The sequence below is a fragment of the Perca fluviatilis genome, chromosome 3 (assembly GCF_010015445.1).
Source record: "Perca fluviatilis chromosome 3, GENO_Pfluv_1.0, whole genome shotgun sequence".
NCBI lineage: Eukaryota > Metazoa > Chordata > Actinopteri > Perciformes > Percidae > Perca > Perca fluviatilis.
Window position 1 is genome coordinate 24,071,325 of NC_053114.1, and position 16,363 is coordinate 24,087,687.

A 16,363-nucleotide genomic window follows, 5' to 3' on the forward strand; every position below is an offset into this window, starting at 1 on the left:
TAAACCGAGCCCTGGGTATCCTGCTCTGCCTTTGAGAAAATGAAAGCTCAGATGGGCCGATCTGAAATCTTTCTCCTTATGAGGTCATAAGGAGCAAGGTTACCTCCCCTTTCTTTGCTTTGCCGCCCAGAGAATTTGGCCCACCCATGAGAGAGAGACATCATGGCTTTCAAACGAGCAAAGTGGCAGTTGGTCAAGGCCACACCCACACCCTCAACCTTGCCCCCTCTCTCCTCCTCAATAGCTACAGACACAGAAATGGCACATGCTAAGGAAAGCTCATTCTGGGGCTCTAGTGGCTGTAATTTGGCACCAAGGCTGAATTTCGGGAAAGAGACTTCAGATAAAGTATTAGGGGACCACTAAGGTCTATATAAAAGCATCCAAAGAGCACCATGTCATGGGACCTTTAATATCGCGTGGTTTGTTCTACACAAAGGCAAAGGTGGAAGAAGTACACAGATCACTGACTTAACTTAAAGTACCATACATTATATTTATTATTTCATTACAGGTGAAAGTCCTGCAGTCAAAATCCTACTTTAAAAGTATTTAAAATACTCAAGTATTATCGCCAAAATATACTTCAAGTATCAAAAGAAGAAAGTAGTTGTTCTGTAGATATTTGGCTGTTGAAATATTTTTTATAATTGTATATATGACATTATTAGATTCTTAATACTGATGCGCCAATGTGTAAGCAGCATTATTTATTTATTGTTGTAGCTTGAGGAGGAGCTAGTTTGAACTACTTTAATATTTTTGTAGTTTTAGTGTATAGGCATTTAGTACTCAAGTATTTTAGTCCAGTGGTTCCCAACCTAGGAGTCAGGCCCCCTCCTGAAATGATTATTCAGATAGGAAGGAATAATTTAACATTTCTGCTACACAAATCCTTATTAATTTTTTTGACTTTTACCCTAAGCTTTTTGTGTTAAAACCTCAAACAATTATATAAATTAAACATTATAAACAGATTAAACAGAACTAAACAGAATTTAAGAGGTTAAGCAGTAACTCCTTATACTGCTATAACGATGCAACTAAAACAATGGGGTCTTAACAAGACACTATTTTCTTTTTTGTTAGAGTCACAGCCACAAGCCAAAAGGTTGGAAATCTGTGGTTTAATTTCAAACAATACATGATATTTTATAAGCTTATGAAATGTTTTTTTTTATCTGAAATCCTAACCTGAAAAGTAACCACACGTCAAGTAAATCTAGAGTTAAAAGCCGAGTGTTACCTCTGAAATGTAGAGTAGAAATATAAAATGGACATACTCAAGTAAAGTAAAACGGTGATTGAGTAAAGAATTAAGTACTTATTTACTTTCCACAGATTGATGCAACTCAACTTTTCCTCTTTTCTCTCTACATCAACTCTCTCGGATCTGTCATTCAGTTGCACGGCTTTTCTTATCACAGCTACGCAGATGACACCCAAATAATTCTCTCCTTTCCGGGGTCTGAAACGCAAGTACCAGCATGTATCTCGGCCTGTCTGACTGACATTTCTTCTTGGATGTCCACACACCATCTGAAACTCAACCTTGACAAGACTGAGGTACTTTTCCTTCTGGGGAAGGGCTCTCCTACCCAGGACCTGACTATAACAATTGACAACTCTGTGGTAATCCCCACCCAGACTGCTATAAACCTGGGTGTGACACTTGACGACCAACTCTCCTTCACTGCCAACATTGCTGCAACTACCCGATCGTGTAGATACATGCTGCATAACATCAGAAGGATACATCCCCTTCTAACGCAGAAGGCGGCTCAGGTTCTGGTTCTGGCTCGGTCATCTCACGTCTAGACTACTGCAACTCCCTCCTGGCTGGCCTGCCTGCATGTGCCATCCGGCCCCTGGAGCACATTCAGAACGCAGCTGCTCAACTTGTCTTCAACGTCCCCAAGTTCTCTCACTCTACACCGCTCCGCCGCTCTCTTCACTGGTTCCAATTGCTGCCCGCATCCGCTTTAAGACACTAGTAATTGCAAACAGTGCCATGAACAGATCAGCCCCAGCTTACATCTAGGACATGGTCAAACCCTATACCCCAACCCACCCACTCTGCTCTGCATCAGCCAACCTGCTTGCTGCCCCCGCACAGCGAGGGACAACTAATCACTCAACAAAATCCGGACTGTTTGCTGTCCTGGCTCCTAAATGGTGGAACGAGCTCCCTATTGACATCTGGATGGCCGAAAGCCTACGCATCTTCCGATGAAGGCTAAAAACACTTCTCTTCTGACTGCACCTCGAATAAAAAAAACATTTATATATATATATATATATATATATATATATATATATATATATATATATATATATATATATTCTTATAGCTGCACTTTCATATGGCTCTTTGTAGTTTTAGCTTATTTAAAGCTAATGTACTTGCACTTACTACTTGTTGTCTGGAGTTTGCACATTCAAGGTTGAAAGCACTTAATTGGAAGTCAGCTAAATGACATGTATTGTAATGTAATGTAACTTAAAGCCAACAAATGCTAAATCTATCTCTGAGTGTAAACATCTAAGTAACAAATTTCACACAAACACGTGCTGCTAACTTACTCACTGTCAATCCCAGTTCAGTCCAATTTGGGATGTTAGTATCATCAACTTCTTTTGTAGAAGTTTAATTGCAAATACATGGATCAACTGATAAAGTCACAGTTATTACATACACTACTGGAAGTACACAACCACATGTGGTCTCTATTTTCCCCTCTCTTAAAGCTTGGGCCTATATTTTTAGGGTAATTCACATGGATCTTTGGAATGGGTGCTGATATCTAGAATTAAGCAAATTGCCTGCTCTACCTCCTACACGTTCATTTTCACTGCATCTTTAACACAAGATAACATCCCAAAAAAACGATGTGTGTGCGCGTGTGTGTGTGTGTGTGTAATGTTGAGAAATGGTGTATGTTTAATTCACCAGCTTATCCAATACCTCCATCCTCAAAGTTAAACCTGGCAGTAGTAGCAACTCTTATCAGTGGGAGCAGTTTCCCTTTGCACTCCTCTGCTCACGACTCTCCAGCAGACATGGGAAAACAAGATGAAGGCAGGGGATGCTGGAGGTGGAGGAGCTGGTGGAAAGCGGAAACAAGAGAACTTGAGATGGAATGAAATTCCAGGGGAGAAGAAGGGTGACGGCGGGGCTGAGGATAAAACAGAGAGCTGTCACGACACAGGAAGCAGCAATGGAGGATGACAGGAGCGCAGGGCTACAGATAGACACAGTGGGTGTGCGTGGGCAACAAATGAATATACACTCTAAACAAGCGCCAGAGCAATAAAGATGTGATTTGTGCTACCCCTGCATGTGGGATCCACAGGTGGCAATTTTTTTACTCAAAAGCAGGGAATTGTGACACCTAGTAAGCTTCAGATAGATTTACCCGTCATAGCGCAGGACATTTACACAAGCAATTAGGTGACAGAATTTGATTCAAACTTTTAAAATTCCTGGTTTATTTTATGCATTGAGAACAGTGGTGAAAGAAGTCCTTTTTCTTAAAAGTACCAATACAACAACAATTTAAAATGACTCCATTAAAAAGCCCTGCATTCAAATTCCTTCTTAAATGAAAGCATTAGCTGCAAAGTGTACTTAAATAAAAAGTAAAATAAGTTGTTCTGCTAAATGGATCTTATAGATTACATTACATTATTGTAGACATTATTATTAAATAGCTCGTTAAAATGGATGCATCAATGTGGTTGAGGTGGAGCTTGTTTTAACTACTTTATATGCAATTAGGTATTTTAGTCCAGTGGTTCCCAACCTATGGGTCAGGCATCTTTCAAAGGAAAGATAAATCTGAGGGGTCAGGAGATGATTAAGGGGAGAGGAAAGAAGAAACAAACAATGTTATGTTACACGTTTGTATTTATCTTTTGGACTTCTCCCTAATCTTTGCTCTTTTCTTGTGAAATATTGGATAATATTACCTCTTTGGGAAAGAAGTGGTTTAATATTGATCAATGCTTTGTATTCTATACTATATGTATCTTGTGTTTTTTTTAATGAAAAATCTTAATCTTAAAAGTAAGTAGTAACTATATTTTCACTACACTTTTTTGACAGATATAGTCTATATCTGTCAAAAAAGTGTAGTGAAAATGCATGAAGAGTAAAAAGTACAATATTTCTCTCTGAGTACAAACAGAAAGTGGCAGAAAATTGAAATACCTGAAAATTTTACTCAAGTACAGTACCTGAGTAAATGTACTTTCCACCACTGATTAAGGTATATGGTGAGACAGATGGCGGAGGAGCAAAGAGAACACAGAGGGGAACCCATCTGACATCACTTTGGTCTATTTCAGGACAAGCTGAGAACATAAAAATTGAAGGCTGGGACTCAGCATAATTTACCCTTTAAAGTGATGAGAAAAAACATTTGTCTCATATCTGTACGTTTTCCTTGTTTGTGTAACACCTTGGCAGTGGATCACACGTACATTATGATTCTATGGGCGTACACAAGCAGACTTGTCATCTGTTTTCAAATTCTGTGCACATCTCCTGGCCAGAGGGCATTTCCCTCCTGCTCTCAGTACCATGTTCCACTGAACCAACATGACAAACAGCCAGGCAAGAAATGAAATTTTCCCCACAGCGAACACATACGGATCCAGTGAGAGAATTATAACCTTGTTAACGTGGCTTTAAGCAAAAATATATGTGCTATATATGTGCTTTAATTTGAAACACAGCTTGACAGAAAATTTCACTGATGCTTTGCCTCGTAAAAGCTGTAATAAAAACACTGCCAGGCTAACGTCTCATTCATCCTTAAATGCTGGGATGTAGTAACAGTAGGGAGTAGGGTTGTTTTTGTGGGTTTTCAGGCAGCTTGCGCCTCAGTTTTCATTATCTACAAGCCTCTGCATAAAGCTTCTCAGCATTCAAATGTTGTGGGCTGACATTTTCATATTGCATACGGCATGACAGATAAGGTATGTGAGACATAATGTGTTTTACAGGTGACCTATTTGCCACAGAGATACCAAATTCAGCAGGTGCGTCAGTTTGACCGTCATTGTAAAATAAGCTTATCTGCTTCCATCTGGTGTCCATGTACCGATACTGCAGGCAGCACAACCTTCACTATGCAACAAATACTTCCATTCATCGTCACCTCCAGTGTTTTATTTAACCCTCTGGTGTGTTAAAATAATAATGAAAGAAGAAGAGGAAGTAGACTGTACAGCATCAACATTTATTAAATAACCCATGTTTGTAATAACAATAAAATCATTGAACAGAACCAAACCATGACAATCCAACAAGCTACACTAATTAGTGAGTATTTCTGTTTAACTCTAGTATAGAAACTGATGATCAACTTGTATACATTTATCAAAGCTGGTTTATTCAGTATGCATCTCACACATTCAGCACTTTTAATTTACAGTCTTGAATCAGAGATTTACAATAGAGTGAATGTAGAATATTCAGAATACCTTCCTAATATTGCGTTGCATCAATGTTTGCTCAATCCACAAACTTCCCTCAGCTTCTACGAATTACCTTCTCCCTATAATGACTGGAGTCAGCAGAGGAAATAGACAAGAGTATTTTTTAAGAGGTGTATAGTACTAGATAGTGTTCAAAATATTTTCCACAGCACAATATTTTGTTCATTCTATGTACAGTGTATAACTGGAGAAACCGAGCTGACCTCTGAAGGGTTTTTCTGGTGGGTTATGACTGATATTTCACCAAGTGCCCCAACTAAAATGAGTCTCTGAGAAGGTCTTAAGGGGACCCTCATTGGCTTTCCTTTTCCAGGTACTCCAAGCTGGGCGCATCTAACCTCTGTTCATGGTTGCGGTTCTTTGTGAACTCCTTCAGCATATCCATGACCTCTCCTTGATAAACGTCAGGGGTGGGCTGAGCTTCTGTGAGCAAAAAGAGAACAGGTTCAATTATTATTAATTATAAGGGAAAGGCAAAGTGAGATTTCAGATTCTTTATTTTATGCAAGAAGATTAACAATGAAACAGATGGCTGAAGAACAATGAGCACACAGAGGGGGAGCCCTTCTGACATCACCATGGTCTATTTTAGGCCAAGCTGAGAACATAAAACTGAAAGGCTGACGTCGGCGGATTCAACATGATCTTGAAGAAATGATAAAAGGGTGTGGAAGAAAATGCACCTGGATGTTTGTTTTTCTTGCATATTGTAGTAATGAGAAAAATCAATTGTGATCCTTCCCACAGCAAACAACAGCATCGCTGCAGGAGCCATTAGATTCCTGGGTTTAGGTCTCACCTGGTAAATGTCATGCCTTGTAGAGGGCTCATTCAAAGCTTCTCATTGGTCGTGTCAGAAATTCTTTGTTTATTGATTTCCAGATGAAAAGCCATCTTGGTTAATAATTGGAGCGTATATAACTGTAGCTATTCATGCAGATGTTGTTTCAGTAAAGTCAGCCTGCCTGCAACAGTTTGTGTTTGGTTTTCCAGAGGGCTGCTGCCAATTGGACATGTTGATGCTTTTCTCAAACTGATTCTGTTTTTTCAGCTGTTCTGCACAACAAAACAGACACATAATTGAATCAAATTAGAGAAAATTAGATGAAGAAAGTGGCAAGTTAAACTGGGACAGTAAATGAGCTCCCAGGATGAAGTCCGAGCCAAAAGGAACAGAATTTAAGTTAATTTGTAGGCAGAGCAGTGATTTAATTATTTCAGCATCACCAGCCATGGATGACTGCAAGTTAAAAAAAAACAAAGCTTCTTGTAATTATTATACCCACTGGAGTCTGCCACATTGTGTTGTGTTGCAGACTGAATTTAAAATAGGAAAGTTGGATTTCTTTGTTGCTGTTGACACAAAACAAAACACCAAGTGAAAGCAAATATTTGTTGGAATATTAATATTGCAAATCTGAAATGTTCTAGTGTCATTAAATATTAAAGTGTTTTGCACTGAAAATCTTTATTTTTCATCCAAATTTCTTTCTATCTGTTGCTAGCTCTCTAACTAATGATCTGAATGTATTATGTCTAATGTAATGTGTGAGGAGAAATGACAAGCTATTCTCTCACCTGTTGCCCAGTAGTAGATGTCCCAGTCGTTGCTTGGTTCATTAATCAGTCTGTCGTACTGCAGCAGCTGCTTCTCACTCATTGTGTTCAGGTATCGCTTTGCAAAAAGGCTGCAAGAGAAATGGAGAATTCATTTGAGTCTTTTCTGTAAATGGAAAGTCTTAGTTATCGGTAATTACCTAAGCGGCTGGTGAATGGACTGCACACAGGGAACTTCTTTGGGTTCCTTCACGTTGCATTACTGCTTCCTTCTGGTTTTAGTCCTTGTCAATGTCTCATTGTTCTAGATTTGTTTAATTAGTCCGGTGGCTCCCAAAAACCTTAACAGCCATCTTCTTCCCTCCATACTCTAAAATACTTTTTACACGAATCTCTAATAACCCTAATTTCATCTTTGTATTGCATACTTCCTACATGGTATAAGTATAGCTTTTACCGTCCCTGTCTCCTGACACTGCTCACACTGACCTGTAGGATGTTTTATCATTGTGCTCATTGTGAACCTTAATTAGAAAGTGGGCAAAAATGTAAACTATGAAAAGAAACTTAAAACACCTGTACTGTACCACTGCTCTAAAGTGTGTGTGAGGTAAAAGAACAGCCTTCGCCCCATGGGGGCAGGGTTCGAATCCGACCTGCTGCCCTTTGCTGCGTGTCATCCCCCATCTCTCTCCCCCACTTTGAAATAAAAGGGAAAAGCCCCAAAAAAAGAATCTTTAAAAAAAACAAAAAACATCCCAAATATGGTTAGATGAAGACAGTACAGTCTGAGAACCTGAGCAAAATGCAGTTCTCCAACATTCCCCTCTTGCGACTCTCATACAGCAGGCGTTTCTTCTTGATGTCAGCGGGCTCACCGGGCCTTTCCTCCCAAGGGGGCAGAGGCATTTCGATCAGGTCTCCCCTGGTGTCATCTGGCGAATCTCCACGGTAACCACGACATGGTACCAGCCTCGTGACTGCTGGTCTCCATGCTGCCTGGCACATACCTGCCACTAGCTGACAGGCAACAAACACACGTTTGAACAAATATTAGTACTTATAATCAAAATGTGAGTCACACTGAGACCAAACACTTCATATGTATCAATTTAGGTTTATTCTTTTATTTATTTATTTATATGTAGGCTTACATGCAGTTTAGTGTCACACATTATTTTCCAAAAACTGAGTGTCCCAAATGATGAGGGTCTTATTTGAGACATGTTAAGGTTAGGGTTAGTGCATATATCTATGGGGTTAGGGTAGCACAGGTGGTTTAGCAGGTTCATAATTAATTAAGGACATTGTATGGGGAATTTGGGACACTAAACTGCACGTATACCTTATATGTATCTATACGTTTATTTATCCAGCAATCCACTCAATATATTTTGTATAATTTTCCACTCCTTCTCTTTCCAAGGAAATACAACTCATATATCCTTTCATAAGTGGATGGATATGCATCCGTGTGTGTCTCTGTGGTGTTTTTAAGTCCTCTCTGCCATCAGACTTTTACTACTTTGCACTATTTTTCGCTGCGTTGAAGACTGTTTTCCCTTTTACACTAAGACATTTTTTGTGGGTTGGATGTATTGGCTGACTGTGCAAAACACAGTGGAATAAAGAAGTGAGAAATGAAGCATGCATTTACAATGTATCAATGTAACACCATGCAAATCAAGGACTTTTTACTTCTTGTTTCTGTTAATGCAGCTCAACGTGATTCATAATAGATACAAATAAAAAAAAAATCTGAAGTTTAAAATCAACACACTTGAGAGAGCGAAGCAGAGGGGAATGACATAATATCCAATGCTGCCCTGTTGTATTGTACAGCTGTTATACTACTAGCTAGTTAGCTAGCTAGCTAGATTGTACAACTGTCCCCCAGCAGAACAACACCAAAAGACTGGACTCAACAACGTTAGCATTGAAACTCCAACAAATGTACAAATACACGATAACTCACTCTTTTCGCAGCAACAGAAGAGAGCATTTTCACTCTCTTTCTCGTAACGTTGAGAGACTTCTTGGTGAACTACTTCTCCGCCGTGAAATTGTTACTGATGTCTGAATGTCAGACACAAGAATTACACAAGCAGGGTAACGTCACAGCAGCACACGGGGAACTAACGAGGAGGGACCGGACACAGCTCACACATGACGCCATATTGCTAAGGTAACAGTAATGTTAAGTCACAGGAAAACACAATTGGCCCCAACATGGTATATGTAATAGTTGTCACTTAATGTGTGTATTTTCAGTAATTTAGTTATTGTATAATTAATTAAATCAGAATTTAAATAGACCTTGACTCTAGGAACCAAATGTAGTTTGTTGTTGTTAACCGGTAGAATATTCCTGACGCACTGAAATGTTCACGTACTAAAGACGAACGTTAGCATCATTAGCATTACGTTAGCTGATCAGAGAGCGAGTTCATAGTAACGTTACTATATATAACTAGTTGTACGTTAACTCATACAAAACCGTGCATGTATTTTGAAAGTGTTCATTTAAATATAATTTCTAGATTTATGTCCGCTTGTCGTATTCTCGGTTTATCGTCATATTTTGATGTAGCTAACGGTAGAGTATCATATTGTGCGGACTCGTTAGCTAACGTTAAATGCAAGGCGTAACGTCAACAAAAACGCCTGAATATTGATAGTGCACCTGTCGTCGGTATGCACTGATCATTTGCAAAGTGTGCGAACTACACTGAAAACAACACAAACAACCCAACTGGCTGCAGTGCCATCAACTGAATCACCGTAGGCCCACGGGATGGCTGCTGCAGGACCTGCAGCTGGACCCAGTACCTCGAAGGACCTCGTAGATCTTTACGGTGACCTGAATCAAAACGACGACGTGAGTCTGATGTTTACGTTTCGCAACAAATGTATCATTGAAACCAGCACAGGAGTGTTTAAGACGTGGAGTTTAAATGCATATTTTCATTTGATAACGTTACCTGCGTGAACCGATTTCAAACGTTTACCGTCAGAGATTCATTCTTTTTGTATGGGGTCCTATAGTTGGATTCGCGAACGCATTTGCAATCAAAATAAACCTCTAGTCCGAGTTTTCTTATTCGGGCATGTATTGCCTCAGGTACAATTTTCTTAGAAAAGTCTCCATCTTCATTTGAAGATGTGCATCTGTATTGTGTGTTGTATTCCCCACAGTAGAAAATGCACTCAATCAAGTAGGATATCAATATTCCTGCAGCTGCTGACAAGCCCTAGGCTTTGTATTTTCCTCCGGCTGTGTATGGTTCATTTATGCTCTGTACATTGAGATGCACAGGATGATTGCATATAAGATGACTTAGTTTTTTTCTTCTTCTATTCCACACAGGATTTGGACAGAATTGCTGAAGCAAATGAACTTTTTGATGCTGTTCTGACTGGCTCAGTTGATCAGGACAATAAAGTTAAGACACATGTGGTTCCACCATCTAACAAGGAGGCTAAATCAACAATAGTGAAAAGCCAAAAAGAAGGAAACTCACTGAGGAGACTGTCTTTATATATTGGAAATTTCCCCTGGGTAAGTAACACCTTCTCTGTGTTAATGTTAATTAAATTGTTACTGTATTGTCCGATACCTTTTCCACGTGGGCTTGCAGAACACTGTTTACATAAAACAGAACAGAGAAACCTATTCCCCTATGACAATCAAGATCCTAAGTAACTCTAAATCTACCCTCCAACCATTTTTCACTCTCTTTTCCCAAACCTGCTTATACCTCCAGTGGACATCTGATAAGGACATTACATGCATGGCTCAAACGTTGGGTGTGAGGGACATTAAAGAGATCAAATTTGCTGAGAACAAAGTTAATGGCCAGTCAAGAGGGTAAGTGGTTGCAGATCAAGTCTTTATTAAAAAAATGAAAAGCATTTAATGTAAATAGATTTTTTTTTTTATTATAAGAAAGAAAGCATGTGTTTGGATTAGAGATTTGGATATCTGTTACTTAGTGCTGGTAATCATACATGTGTTGTTTCTTCTGTGTAACACAGCTTTGCCGAAGTGGTGGTAACCTCAGAAGAATCATTAAAAGTAATGTTGGAGAAAATACCTCAATGTCAGCTCAATGGGGAAAGGATAGACTGCCGTTTTGCCACTCGCCAGAATCTCAATTTGTTTGAGGACTTGGCAAATAAACGTAAGAGCACCACAATCTTATAATGCTATTGGATTTACATTACATTGCAAAATGTCAAATATTACTGTCATCTTTCACAAAAACGATGTGTTCTCTGTAGGTATACCCCTGCGTCTGAATTCCAAAGATCCTAAGGACTCCGATACTTTGGATAAGATTCCCTCATTATTATCACAGGAGCCCAGCCCTCCGCCTATACCTCCACTTTTTCCATCACATCCACTTGCAAACAGGTTTCCATCATTACCCACCCCTTACCCTAATCATCCCCCTCCTCCCTTCCCACATATGCCGCCAAACATCCCCCCGCCCATGCCACCCCATTTGTTCCCTCCTCATCCAGTACATGTTCCCATCCAACCACCTCCCAGTCTGCACGTAAATCCAGCATTCTTCACCCCTGCACAAGACGGGCACAGCAGCAAAGCTTACAGCCAACAAAAGTGAGAACACGCACCATTTTATATTTATAGCTATTGCAAACCATAAACAGTAATGTGTTTTGTTTCACAATAAGATAAGATGATAATATTGTTGTAGAAAGTGAATCTTTAAAGCAGCAAAAAGACCAGGATACAGAGAGAAATGCAAAAAAATAGAAAAGGTGCAGATAATAAACCATGTAAAACATTTTAACCCTTGTGTTGACTTTGGGTCACATTGACCCGTTTTCAATTTTTGTTTTATATCAGATAATATGGGACGTAGAAATAAGTGCTGAAAATGTGTAGAAGAAAAACATTTTTTTTTTCAAGGTTGATGGGAAGACAACACAAGGGTTAAGGATAATACAACAAATTGAGATTCAGCATCTTTGTAATATCAATTAAGAAAATAACTTATGGCAAGAGTTCTGTTTTTAGTAGTAACTTGTGATGATGGGTAAAAAAATTATGTCAACAATCTGTATTTTTCAGACACACCCCTCAAAGTACAGATCGAGACTTTGAGGAGCTAATGAACAGAAATAAAGCTGTTGCTAGCAGTGCCATCAGCAAGGCTGTGTCTGGAGCAACAGCTGGTAAGTACAGCTGATCAGATTCAGTGAAGTAAAAGAAAGAACACAGAACCTAATAAACCATGTGGACGAAGGACTAGTCCCTATGACTGACAGACGTAGAGAAAAGAATCTAAATCAAAAACTGTTCCCCACCCCTTTTCGATTTAATTTTCAATTGCTACCCTAATTTTTGTTATGTTGTTAAGTTAGGGATAATATAAAATTGACAAAAAAATTAAACATGGTACCTGTATAAATATATATACAGTATAATGTGTAGCTTTCTAAATCCTAAAAACATTTTGAATGTGACTAGAACAGGTTTGGCAACATTTGTAAATTAAGAATTTCTGTTGGAATTAGCAATGATTATTGCAGCTATATGTAGAAATTTTTATTTTTGTGTCCTCTATTAGGTGTAATGATAGATTATTGCCAAGAATAATCACAAGACAACTATAACAATAACATGTGGCAAAGATGGAGTCCAAATACTGACTGAAGTCATTTTAGCCTTTCCTGGATGTTTGTTTTGCAGGCAATGTAGATGTTAGAAACATTTTTCACCTTTGCTGATATCGATTTCCAGTCTTTTTATAGCTTAAGCCCAAATGGATGCGAGTGCTTGAACATTTTGCCTAACTTTACTGCATGTGGGGGGGGGGGGTAAATGTCATCCATTTAAAAAAATATATAGTTTAAATAACCCTTATCCTAAGAGCTTTGAAGCAACTGTGTCTAATATTTCATTTCTCCAATTACTAATGCAGGGGACTTGCGGGTGGCCATGGAGACTCTGTTAACTGCCATTGCCATCATTAAGCAGTCCAGAGTGTATGGAGATGAACGCTGCCAAGCCCTGGTTACTTCACTCAAAGACTGTCTAGTCTCTATTCAGGGCAACTACGGCTACAGGTTTGTGTAATTATGCTTCAGGACACTCAGAAATGATGCATGTCCATACAGAAACTAAAGCTGAGGATGGAACTACTGTCACAAAAATACACATTTCTCTGCAGGAGTAGCAGTCGTTCTGGAGACGAAGAAAGATGCCGGGACAGGGGTCGTGACAGAGAGCGAGAGCGTGACAGGGAACGTGAAAGAGAAGATCCTTTTGGTTGGGAAGGTGCGGGAATGTCTCGAAGACAAAGAGAACATTCCCGGAGTGGGGAGAGGGACAAGGAACGCTCACGGGAACGGGAAAGGGAAAGGCACAGAGATCACAGAGATCATAGAGACCGATACCGCTAACTTGGTAAGCTTCCCTCTAATTAAATTCATGTTTCTATTAGACCATTTCATTATTTGGAATGTGCACATGATACATTTCAATAAAATGACCTGTATTTCTCCCTATATTTATTTATTTATATGGCTTAAGAGTGCAGATTACTAGGTTTATTTTAAGGTTTTAAGCTGTATTGGATAAACTGTTAAAATAACTACAAGCCTTTGGTTCAGGGTCCTATTTCAGCACCTTTCAACCTTTTTGACAAATTAGTTCATGAAGTGGATGTCAGTGAAGTAGTTATTTTTGGTACAAAGTTCTTACTGTGCAATGAACTGTAAAGTCTGCAACCCATTATGTCACCACTAGACTGTTAATACATCACCATCACAATTTTACAGTCTATACTGCATACATACTGTATGCAATATACAGTGATAAGGAGCATATGCAGAACTTGATCTAAAGAGTGATATGTAAGAAAGCTTTTCACCCGATACAAAGGCGTATAGCGTTTTATGAATCACAGGAATTGGCATAAAATGCTAGTACAAAATGCCACTAATTAGTACTGTAGTTGTAAGGACAATTAAAACACGTCCTCTCAACGGCTCTTGTATATTAAGCTGTTGGCACTTAACAGTCCATATTCGATTTGTGTAAATGTGGCTTTAAAAAGTATGCTCCTCCTCCTCCCCAGACTGATGGCGTGCTGAAGCGTGAAGCCAGGCAGACTTTGTTTCTGCACCAACTTGTATACAAATCTGGTGGAATCTAAGGTGAGACTGAAGATGTATCTCCAAAAGTCTAAAGTGTACTTTTCTGTTCTTCACCAGTTGTCTGTAAATACTGGGACTTTTACCTGTTGAAAAAAATGTGGTTGTAGATTTGTTGCTTGGACATCAGATTCCAATGCTTGCATGCACAGGAACATCTCTTAATAACTTATAAAAAAAACAGTGTAACATTTATCACTTTCTTTTGTATTAAATCTAAAGATTAAAAACACATTCCCTGAAAATATAATTCGTGTTTTTATTTCCTCAATAGGAAAAGTAGTAGGTGCTATCACATTTGATCCCTGAGGAACACAAAGATGTAATAATTACCTATATTTCATTAAGGAAAATTAGCAGTAATCTTCTCTAAGGCTGCTTTGCTTTAATGCACAGCACACTGGCACAGCACAAGCGTGATAACTCTTTCACCTTGTAGTTCCACTAGAAAGATTATAGTAACTACATAAGCCAGTAATACTGGAAACAATGTCATTTAACAGCTTTATTTATATAAAAAAAAAAAAAAAAAACATTGAATCACAAATGAAATGTTCCAAAAGTCTTCACTGTAGTCGGCATTTATTGTCACATCAATATAATAGCAGCTGTGGCATGGAAATTGAATGGGTCCATGCCACAGCCCCACGAGGTCAGTGCGGTTCTTGAAGGTGGCTAATCACTTCTCCAGTGGAGCATAATTCAACAATTTCTCAATAAGATCCACGTGAGAAAGGAGCATCCGCCGACAACAGTATCTCTTCAGGCCCAGGGCATCAAGGGCATCACTTAAGTGGGAGAGAGGAGGTAATGTTAGTCCTAATGCACGGCATACAGATCACTGAATGAATAAGTAAAATGCATGGATATTACTGCAGACAGTAGTCAGGATATGAGCATAAATGCTCTAAGGCAAATGCTATTTAATGCATCATACGTCTGAATGTAGACAACAGACAATGAAAACAATCCCGTGACAGCTGAATAGGCTAAAAGGTTTTTGATGCGTTGTATTTCTACTTGACTGCTTCTAGAAAATTATTTTGGCGAACATGATCATAAGTTGCATGTGGATTGTTTGGGTTTTGACTTGAACTTCATTCATGATTTAAGTAATATATTGCCACAAACCACTGAAGTTACTACTAGCAAAATCTGTGTGGAGATGTAGCTAGTGCATGACAGAAGACAACAGGTAACGTATCTCACCCCTCCGTGTACTCGGCTTGAAGTAGGCCGAGATATGCCTCCCACTTGTTACCCACGATCTTCCCACACGTGAAGCACCGGACAGGGATGATCATTGTAAGACACCTGGAGACAGAGGCACATCATCCTGTTAACATTCATACCCGAATTAAAACTGTAATGAAAATATTTATTCTTATACAAGTAACGGTACCATTGTGGTTAACATTAAGTATTTGTTAAGACTGTCTGTGAAGTTTAGCTAGTAAGATGAATGTTTCCTCCTCCTGGGAAGTCGAGCTGTAGCTAGCTAACTTGTACCGGATAACGTTAGCTAGCTAACTTCAATGTCTTGCTAAAATGCTCGCTAACGTTACAAAACGTGGCTAGCTTTAATGGTCGTGTTTTCGTTTAAAAGATTAACGCAAAAATAAGTCTTAAACTACCGTAGTTACTGTAACTGTTACATATGAGCGAACAAAAACGATAGACTGCAGCCACGCGATTAGCACAACAGTAAACTGTTAACGTTAGCAGACGTTAGCCGCCAATAACAAGTTTCCATGAGTTCACGTAATGGCAATTATGTACCAGTCAAAACAATGTCTATAAAAACGTCAAGTTTTATTTACTCACCGTCACGAATCTAGTTCACCTTAATCTAAAATGTTATGTTAATCTGAGAGAAACTAGGTGCGATAAAGTGATAACGTTAGCTTCCCGTGTTCTCTCCAGCCGCAGCAACACTTCCGGCCCAGGTCTTTCAAAATTAAAGCATAACTTCCTCAAAGGCTGACTGATAATACACATAATACACATTGGACCATATTCTATTAAAATTCGGCACAAACGCGTGTCAAGTTATTTGTCAACAACTGCCACACTGTAAATGTGTAGAATGGCTTCATTGACATCTCCCTGACTATCTTGT

General features: G+C 39.0%; 3 protein-coding genes across 3 annotated transcripts; 1 reads left to right on the forward strand and 2 right to left on the reverse strand.

The window, feature by feature from the left end:
- Positions 1–5,222: 5,222 nt before the first annotated feature.
- On the reverse strand, positions 5,223–9,200 carry sdhaf2 (succinate dehydrogenase complex assembly factor 2). The gene is made up of 4 exons (XM_039795502.1): positions 9,035–9,200; positions 7,856–8,079; positions 7,081–7,190; positions 5,223–5,925 (listed from the first exon to the last, which is right to left on the reverse strand). The coding sequence occupies exons 1-4, from the start codon at positions 9,059–9,061 to the stop codon at positions 5,795–5,797; spliced, it is 492 nt and encodes a 163-aa protein (XP_039651436.1). The 5' UTR covers positions 9,062–9,200; the 3' UTR covers positions 5,223–5,794.
- A 124-nt stretch (positions 9,201–9,324) lies between these two features.
- Positions 9,325–14,491, forward strand: LOC120556108 (cleavage and polyadenylation specificity factor subunit 7-like). The gene is made up of 9 exons (XM_039795501.1): positions 9,325–9,937; positions 10,427–10,618; positions 10,824–10,927; positions 11,095–11,240; positions 11,341–11,683; positions 12,158–12,261; positions 13,011–13,155; positions 13,260–13,495; positions 14,169–14,491. Exons 1-8 carry the CDS (start codon positions 9,854–9,856, stop codon positions 13,489–13,491), a joined length of 1,350 nt encoding a protein of 449 aa, XP_039651435.1. The 5' UTR covers positions 9,325–9,853; the 3' UTR covers positions 13,492–13,495; positions 14,169–14,491.
- A 316-nt stretch (positions 14,492–14,807) lies between these two features.
- On the reverse strand, positions 14,808–16,209 carry polr2l (RNA polymerase II, I and III subunit L). The gene is made up of 3 exons (XM_039795503.1): positions 16,069–16,209; positions 15,454–15,558; positions 14,808–15,032 (listed from the first exon to the last, which is right to left on the reverse strand). Exons 2-3 carry the CDS (start codon positions 15,546–15,548, stop codon positions 14,924–14,926), a joined length of 204 nt encoding a protein of 67 aa, XP_039651437.1. The 5' UTR covers positions 15,549–15,558; positions 16,069–16,209; the 3' UTR covers positions 14,808–14,923.
- Positions 16,210–16,363: the final 154 nt, after the last annotated feature.

What these genes read in the sequence shown, in the direction of transcription:
- LOC120556108 (XM_039795501.1), top strand. Translation starts at nt 9,854, where the DNA reads ATGGCTGCTGCAGGACCTGCAGCTGGACCCAGTACCTCGAAGGACCTC. An exon ending in ATATTGGAAATTTCCCCTGG is followed by an intron (nt 10,619 to 10,823) that starts GTAAGTAACACC and finishes TTATACCTCCAG; the next exon opens with TGGACATCTGATAAGGACAT. An exon ending in TGTGTCTGGAGCAACAGCTG is followed by an intron (nt 12,262 to 13,010) that starts GTAAGTACAGCT and finishes TTACTAATGCAG; the next exon opens with GGGACTTGCGGGTGGCCATG.
- polr2l (XM_039795503.1), bottom strand. Translation starts at nt 15,548, where the DNA reads ATGATCATCCCTGTCCGGTGCTTCACGTGTGGGAAGATCGTGGGTAAC. An exon ending in CAAGCCGAGTACACGGAGGG is followed by an intron (nt 15,033 to 15,453) that starts GTGAGATACGTT and finishes CTCCCACTTAAG; the next exon opens with TGATGCCCTTGATGCCCTGG.
- sdhaf2 (XM_039795502.1), bottom strand. Translation starts at nt 9,061, where the DNA reads ATGCTCTCTTCTGTTGCTGCGAAAAGA. An exon ending in CTTCTGTTGCTGCGAAAAGA is followed by an intron (nt 8,080 to 9,034) that starts GTGAGTTATCGT and finishes GTTGCCTGTCAG; the next exon opens with CTAGTGGCAGGTATGTGCCA. An exon ending in GAGAACTGCATTTTGCTCAG is followed by an intron (nt 7,191 to 7,855) that starts GTTCTCAGACTG and finishes TTTCTCTTGCAG; the next exon opens with CCTTTTTGCAAAGCGATACC.